This window comes from Glycine max, chromosome 8, assembly GCF_000004515.6.
Source record: "Glycine max cultivar Williams 82 chromosome 8, Glycine_max_v4.0, whole genome shotgun sequence".
Lineage (NCBI taxonomy): Eukaryota > Viridiplantae > Streptophyta > Magnoliopsida > Fabales > Fabaceae > Glycine > Glycine max.
This window is the reverse complement of record NC_038244.2, coordinates 40,939,801-40,947,923: the sequence shown is the minus strand read 5'-3', so window position 1 is coordinate 40,947,923 and position 8,123 is coordinate 40,939,801. Positions and strand designations below refer to the sequence as shown.

The window sequence follows — 8,123 nt, the reverse complement described above, 5'->3', positions numbered from 1 at the left end:
TAATTATCATCCATTACAATTATATATCAAGCTATTTTAAATATATGATTGAGTTTTTTAAACATATTAATGAAAATTCAATTTTCTGATCATAAATATATATAAAATTTATTGAGAGAGACTAAATTAACTTGGATGATATTTATATCTCAAGCAACTTTCGACTGTAAAAATATTTTGCTTTTAAAAAAACCTTAAGTATTTATTGAAAAAATAAATAATATCCTTATGTATAGTGGTCATTGGAAGAGGGGAGAAAGTGTGCAATAGTCTATGTCACCCTAATTCATGACCCAGACCATTAATACACACTGCACTGTGCACGCTACACGTTGCACGCAGCACAAGCCTTCTCATGGAATTCAGCGTTTTATTCAAACTTCCCCTCATACCCGCGCACGAACCAAAGTATCCGTTTATTTAAAACTATTAAATATAATGTTAGTTTTTATGTTCACCTCATCTCTTGTATTTTCTATGTTTTTCTTTCTTGCAAGAAAAGAGAACCAACCAACTCAGAGGTGTGTGACCGTTTCTAAAAAAGTAAGAGAGAGAAAGTAGTAGTAAAAAAAAAACAACAAAATAAGTAAATACAACTACTCAGACAGTCACAGATCAACATAAGTACTTTGGTCTAAGAGACAGACTCAGTTTCACTCTCTCCACACAGTGCTTTTCTCATACGAAGCTCTGTGCTCGCTGTTATCAGTTTTTTTTCCTCTGTTTAACCCAGAAATATGTAACACAAATCAAAACATCGTTGTTGTTTTATTTGAGGTATTTGTCAACTTGACCCTTTATTTTTTACTCATTTGGGTATCCTCTAAGATCCTCAATTTGTTTAGATCCCCCACCATTTCTGGGCTATTCGTTACATTACAGTACATGATCAAATAAATAGGTTTTTTTAGTACTTTGTTGGGATTGGATAAAAATACGATTTTGATCCTATCCCATGTACCCCTTTGTGCCCCTTTTAAGTATTTTTAATTGCCCATTTTCTATCTCTCTTATTTCGTGTAGTTCTTGCTCTTTAATTTTAGCATTGGATTGTTTTCTCTTCGTTTTGTTCTTCCTTTGATCACAGATGGTAATAGCAATTTTCTTTTCCCTTTCTCAATTGAATACCCTTTTGGTGAGGGCTTTTGGAAAATGAATTTTATACTTATTACGGTGTAAAGGTGGATGAAAGAGAAGGGGGGAAGTGGTGGTTTCCCTTTTTTTTCTACAAATCATAAAAGCTTCTAATTATAAAGCTTTTGGCTTTAGCATGCAAGTTGGCTAACTCTTGGAAAGGAAAGGAGCTTCAAGAAGAGAGAGATAAAATAAATGGTGCAAGATATGAAGCAGCAAGACAATGGAGAATCTAAGAAGAAGGAGCGTCACATTGTGACTTGGACTCAAGAGGTGCTTCTTCTTTCGTCATATGTCTGCATTTTTTTTTTAATCTTTTGTTTACTCTTCAATCTATTTCATTTAGTTAGTTCTCATATTGGTTTTGTGAATTTCAGGAGGATGATATACTAAGAGAACAGATTGGTATTCATGGAACTGAAAAGTACCCACTACTCTTTGATAATTTTTTCTTTTGTCATACACACTACTTTCTTGATGTGTGACATTAAAGGGATTTTTATTGCAATTAAAACTATGCAGTTGGGCAATTATTGCATCAAAGTTCAAAGATAAAACGACAAGACAGTGCAGAAGAAGGTGAAATTTTTAAAAATTGTCTACATTTTTTGAATTTTTCATCTTTACTGATTCAAGAGATCTTGTTGGGTTCTTGGTTACTACCAATCTGATGCTTAAGTTACTAATTGAATTTCAGATGGTACACTTACTTGAATTCTGATTTCAAGAAAGGTGGATGGTCAGCTGAGGAAGACATGCTCTTATGTGAGGTAACGATGCTCCCTGTGTTCAGAACCCACTACATCTACAACGGATGCTGTGGGAATTTGACAAGTTTATTTTATGATAAAAGCATATGGAACTTTGAAAAATCAGAGTTCATGTTTTTCCTTTATGTCTGGTGCTTCAGTCTTTAACCCAACCGAATGGTATAGTATGATCCATGTAGTCGACCTCACCTACTGGGATTAGACTTTTGTTGTTGTTATTGTCTGATGCCTCTGTGCAGTAGACAAAATCCATTGATGAACTTGAGTACTGAGGAGCAGCCTAACCTATTATTAGTAGTAGGTTACAACCAAACCAACCTGGATCTCATATGTATATATGTATACTCCTGTGGATGGCACCAACTACACTTCACTACACATGGATAAATGTGGCTTTTGTGATCTTAATTTTTGCAATTTTTTCTGTAGGCTCAAAAGGTATTTGGTAATAGATGGACAGAAATAGCAAAGGTGGTCTCAGGCAGGTAACCAAAAATTCATTCTTTTCTTCGCGAGTTCATGTGAATGCATGATAGCAATTATATGAACGGCTAATACTTAATGCAATGCTTTCTGTGCAGAACGGATAATGCTGTGAAAAATCGTTTCTCCACACTCTGCAGGAAGAAACAGAAATATGCAGCTTTAGCAAAAGAGAACAGCACTTCATACATCAATTCAAATAACAAGAGGATGATGCTCCAACATTGTAATAATATGGATACAACATCAGAATCTGGAGTACCTATTAAGAATTTGAGGTACTGTATACTGTATGTATCAAAATACACAAATTCTACAAAGAGAAGTGCTAACATATTATCCTATTGGAATATAGGAGGGCCGATATTGCTGATGATGCAGAAAAGATCAAATTTGAGGACCGATCACATTTACGAAATGGAACTCCAATAAATCAGCAGCCAAGAGCACCACTTGCAGTCTTAGCTCAAAACTGTCATAACTCAAACAACTTGACAGACCAGCATCATCTTTGCAATCCCAAGTTTAGCAGTTCCGGTAGTTGTCTTTGAAATTAACTTTAGTTTTGGAACTTGATTCACGAATTATAAAACCTGAGACAGAAATCAGGATATAGTTAATATATTCAGCTAACAAAACTTTGGCCATCCTCTCATTGTAAGATGATATTGGTTTATCATGCTGCAGCCCAAAATAACAAGATTCAAGGAACATTTCTCAAAAAAGATGACCCAAAGATAAGTGCATTGATGCAACAGGCGGAGTTACTAAGTTCACTAGCTCTAAAAGTTGATACAGAGAATATGGACCAAAGTCTTGAAAACGCATGGAAGGTGAGGCTTGAAAATTTGTAAACTTGCTCCTGTTTTGAATATTGAACACCTTATTTGCTTCTTCAAAGATGAACTTTAAGTTCATGTGATGACTAGAGCCCAAAAGTATTTGTTATATGCTACGATCCAATTGCAAGTTATGTGGCTTGGAGTCCCACATTGGAAGTATGGGATTCTAGTGTGGGGTTTATAAGGCCTTGGGCTCTCCAACCACAATAGCTAGCTTTTTTGGTGTGGTTCTCTCAAGGTTCTTATCAATTGGTATAAGAACCTTCCACCATGACTCCCAGCTGCAAACGAGCGGCACGGGTGGTGATGCTGGCATTGCAGTGTTTGCCTGGGACTAGTCAAAGGGCTAATGCCCAGCCAGCCTGTGTGGGCGCCGAAGCTGCGGAGCGTGGTGGGATGTTAGGATCCAGTTGAAAGGTATGGGACTTGGAGTCTCACATTGGAAGTATGGCATTCTAGTGTGGGGTTTATAGGGCCTTGGCCTCTCCAACTACAATGGCTAGCTTTTGTGGTGTGGTTCTCTCAATGTTCTAATCATTACACCTTTAGAACTTCAACATCAACAGAAAGCAACTTGTAATTGACATTTGTCAACCTATTTATATGAAAAATATGAAAGCCATTTAACATGTATCTTGGCTTAGTTCTTTAGGAACCTAGTAGCGTTAAAAGCTAATCAAAATGTATTAGGTATTGCATGTTACTATAGTTTCTATAACATTTACAATTTCTCTAGTTATGAATCTGAAGAATTTATTTAAAGAGAAATATGAATCAAATTAGTTGTTAATCTTACCTATGAGAACTTCAAAATAGTTTCATAGATCATCTTGCTAGCATATATTCTAATATTGAAAGCACAGCTTGATTTTAAGATGCCCATCATGAGCTAATATATCTTGTTCTTGAGATAAATGTCATTCTTTATGTATACACTTTAAATATCATCTAACATTTGTTTGAACTGATGCTAGGTTCTTCAAGAGTTTCTGAACCGATCCAAAGAATCAGATATCCCTGGACAAAAGGTTCCAGATGTACGGCTTGTAGATCTTAAAGATATGATTGAGGAGTTGAAGAGTGGTAATGAGGAAGGCCGGGTTCTTCAAGAGCTTCTGAACCGAACCAAAGAATCAGATAGTACTGGGCATAAAATTCCAGATTTACGGCCTGCAGATTTTAAAGATATGGTTGAGGACTCAAAGAGTGGTAATGAGGAAGGCCAGGTACTTCAGGAGTTTCTGAACCGAACCAACAAATCAGATATCCCTGAACATAAGATTCCAAATTTACAGCTTGTAGATCTTAAAGATATGATTGAGGACTTGAAGAGTGGTAATGAGGAAGGCCAGGCTTGTTGGAGGTACTTTAAGTTCTTTAAAGCTATTACATCACTTGTGGCCTCTGTGAAATGTCTAATAATTTCTGAATATGTTCTAGGAAAATGGACTGTTATGAAAACTCTCCAGGCAGTTCTGGATACAGTACAGGATCAATTCTCATCTGTCAGTCAGCTAGTGATAATTTGGAGCACTCATTGCATCAGGATATTGGAACCGAAATGAAGTCTAAACAACTTGAAGATGAAAAAGGAGTAAAAGTGGTTATGCCTACTGCAAATGTAGATCAAGGTAAGATAATCCATTTCTGTGATAAGCAAATAGAAAGAACAAAAGTTTTAGGTAAAAAATTCAGTTTAAGAACAATTAACCACGCAAATAATTGATGGGGAATTTTCCGCAATGGGTAAAAGCCTGACGGAGCAATGCTGCGTCAAGGTAGAAGGTTTAGGGGTCATGATGTTCAAAGAGTTAATGAATACCACAAAATGACTTAACCACTTGAGCGGTCAATTGTTCCTAAGCTGGAAATTATATCTATGCTTAGTTTTATATATTTTCTAAAATTAAATGTTTTTCTATATGATAATATACCCTAATATTGAATCAGAAGTGCTAATATGATATGTACTCTGGCAGATATGGTACCATGTTGTATGGAACAGATAAACAATGACGGGATTGTTTCTACCTCATCAAGATTGGAGTTCAGCTCCCCTCTTCAAGTAACCCCTCTGTTTAGATCTTTGGCGGCAGGAATTCCAAGCCCACAATTTTCAGAAAGTGTAAGTCACCCAAGCACTTGTGCATTGAACAATTTTAAGGCCAACAGAAAGATTATATTAGTAATAGTGACAAGTAGCATGATTATATTATTAGTAATATGACATATTAGCTAGACAAATGAACCCATGTATCATAACACTGGTATCAGAAATGGTACTCTGTAATGTTCTTACAAGATCTGTCTCAATTAGCAGTAGGACTTTCAGAATGCCGTGTATCAATAGATCTACTCTAGTAGTGGTGGGAGCTTTTTAAGTTAATGGTAGAGTAGAGCTTATTGTAGTGGGGATTTTGGGGGGTTATCAATGCATAAGTAACATTTTAAAGCAGTGAGCTTAAGATTTTATCTTTAGAAACTTAACATGATATTAGGTGTTGGATTATCGGAATCATGTTATTCTTCCTTTTTTTAGTTCAGTAAGATGAATGCTGATTATATATTAAAAAATAATCTATCAGTAGTTAATCAAACAATGGTGGCATTTTATATTTTCATCACAAGTGACAGTACCTAGTAGATGAAACCATAGACACCTTATCTCCATTTTGACCATTTTATGTTACAGATAATACCTTCAATAAATCTCAAGTATTCCTCAATCTATTGATACTTCTAGGTCCATTTAGGTTCAGATGAGGTGAGCTTTTGAAATATTTAGGCAATCCCTACCTAATATTGATGATGCACCTAAAAAAGAGGTAAATGAAGAAGAAGATGAACCTGTTTGTAATCAAGTATTTGGGTGACAAGTAAATGTGCTGGTGAAACTAATGCGATACATACACATGGCATGGGGTTTTCTAAAAGCCATTTGGATTTTGTAGCTTACAGATTATGTGGTGCAAGATCTTACTGAAATTTGCCATACTTAGGTGAAGCACATAATGATATAATAGTATATATTTAAGTTGAAAACTAGTGAAGCAAGAAACCTCTCAGCAAACAATACTAAATTTTGTGGAACGATTAGATATTATCATCATCTGCAACGCAAAATAGACATTTCTTGAATCATATTCAGCTAAGCTCTGGATTATGTTTGAATCATAAGGAACACAAAATAGACATCTTTAGTGTAGCATGTTAGTTTACAGCAGAGGGATTAAAGGTATCATGACTCACGAAGTCAGGGACCTACATATGAAGCACATTATATTCTATCCTCATAATCATAAGTTTAATCTATATATTCTGTGAGCTTGGGGCATACCACCTGTGTTGCTTTAGAAATATCTTCACATACCTTATTTTAGTTTCTTTTTTGGTAACGACACCTCTTTTAATTTTTGTCAACTGTTAGAATATATTGAAGTTTGAAACTAGACTAACCATTATTTTAACACTTTTTCTTTCAGGAAAGGAACTTCTTAAGGAAAACACTAGGAATGGAATCTCCATCCATCAACCCAAGTGCCAACTCATCACAACCGCCACCCTGCAAAAGAGCCCTACTACCTAGTCTATAAACTATCTGAGATACAAATATTGAACCGTTCTTTCCCTGTTCTGAATCCTACTTTGTCTTCCTTGGCAGTAATCTGGCTTGTGGAGAAAAAAATACAATTTCACTGTGCCTAAAATTTTGAAAGGCATATGCTGCTCCCCAAGAATGTTATGATGCATTCTTTCCACCTTCAACATATCTAACAACTCAAAAGTTACCTTTTTGAAACTTGCACATAAAAATTGGCTTGCTTAGTGTGTCATTCTTTGGCTTGTTTTCTTATAATATTATTCTGGGTTTGTTTTTCTCCAATCCAGCAATCAGCATTTTGTCCGGAACCTTATTTTTTTTGTACAGAGCTTGCTGTGTAATCACTAGCATCCTGATTCCTGAGTGTGTATGAATACATTAGCATATATAGAAGAGAGAAAAAAGAAAGTGAGAACTTGGATTCTAATTTGTTGTTTGGTGTGTGCATAGGTATTTTAATAAAGATTTTTCCCTTATGGTTCTGATGTACTGAAACTTAACTATAAGTGATTGGAAATGCATTTTGGTTTTGGTGTGCAGATACTGTTTCTGTTCTCTCTTACTTTCCTGGACTTAGTCAAATGTATAGAATTCTCAAAACTAGGAAATATAAGTGGAAACTTCCCAGCAGAAAATGAAATATGCATAAACAAATAACCCCTCTATCCCCCCTCCCTCTCTCACTCAACATGAAGAAGGGAATTTGGCACATAAAAGAAAATGAAAAGGACAAATGCCAGAAAACATCACCAAGAACTCAGAGGAAGCCTATGCCAACAAATTTGTTCCCAAAGACAGTTCTGAGCAATAAAGACTTCATTTCATTTTCTAAAAGCAAAACTAAACAAGAAATGGAGAGTAAGAACACAAATGCAGAAACAAGCATACCTTTCTCTTTGATATTGGTTTGTTTGCCATGGAGTGTGGTCTTTTGCTGTGTAGAAGAAGAATTCTGCTTTCGCTGCATTCTTATTTGGTTAGGACAACTAGTTCATGGATGGTGATGGAATACAGTACATATAATGATGACTAAGGCTAAAGCAATCGGTGAAAAGAGGGAGGGAACGCCCTACAAAATAAAAGTACATACCTTTGCTGTTAACTTTGTCCACCAAAGGCTCACTTTGACTCATTTGGTTTGACCAACCAATTTTCCACTCAATCCAATTCAATTCACTTAACACATGAGCTAGTAAATGCCTTAATTGATTTTAAAATGTATAGAATAAAGTTTTTTTTGTTAAGAGACTTCCTAGAAAATAGGAATAAGTTAAGTATCTTTTATTCATCCGG

The 8,123-nt window shown here is 35.5% G+C and overlaps 1 protein-coding gene and 1 long non-coding RNA gene across 3 annotated transcripts; one reads left to right on the top strand and one right to left on the bottom strand.

The window, feature by feature from the left end:
* The first annotated feature begins 515 nt into the window (after window positions 1-515).
* LOC100803361 (transcription factor MYB124) lies at window positions 516-7,369 on the top strand. Its single transcript, XM_006585952.4, has 13 exons — window positions 516-777; window positions 1,270-1,407; window positions 1,512-1,558; window positions 1,657-1,713; window positions 1,832-1,904; window positions 2,334-2,389; window positions 2,486-2,665; window positions 2,743-2,924; window positions 3,075-3,220; window positions 4,204-4,592; window positions 4,670-4,860; window positions 5,209-5,354; window positions 6,712-7,369. Exons 2-13 carry the CDS (start codon window positions 1,330-1,332, stop codon window positions 6,820-6,822), a joined length of 1,656 nt encoding a protein of 551 aa, XP_006586015.1. The 5' UTR covers window positions 516-777; window positions 1,270-1,329; the 3' UTR covers window positions 6,823-7,369.
* On the bottom strand, window positions 2,295-7,902 carry LOC102663939 (uncharacterized). 2 transcript variants are annotated; one of them, XR_005892693.1, is made up of 5 exons: window positions 7,719-7,898; window positions 7,019-7,189; window positions 5,261-5,370; window positions 2,721-2,980; window positions 2,295-2,521 (listed from the first exon to the last, which is right to left on the bottom strand). It is a non-coding gene; the product is annotated as an uncharacterized lncRNA (long non-coding RNA). The 2 variants fall into 2 exon arrangements; XR_005892694.1 differs by lacking the exons at window positions 2,295-2,521; window positions 2,721-2,980; window positions 5,261-5,370 and adding an exon at window positions 7,581-7,630 and having other exon boundaries at window positions 7,056-7,189; window positions 7,719-7,902.
* Window positions 7,903-8,123: the final 221 nt, after the last annotated feature.

Coding starts and splice junctions, on each gene's coding strand:
- LOC100803361 (XM_006585952.4), top strand. CDS start 1,330: ATGGTGCAAGATATGAAGCAGCAAGACAATGGAGAATCTAAGAAGAAG. Junction 2,925..3,074: donor TCCCAAGTTTAGCAGTTCCG/GTAGTTGTCTTT, acceptor ATCATGCTGCAG/CCCAAAATAACAAGATTCAA. Junction 4,593..4,669: donor GAAGGCCAGGCTTGTTGGAG/GTACTTTAAGTT, acceptor AATATGTTCTAG/GAAAATGGACTGTTATGAAA.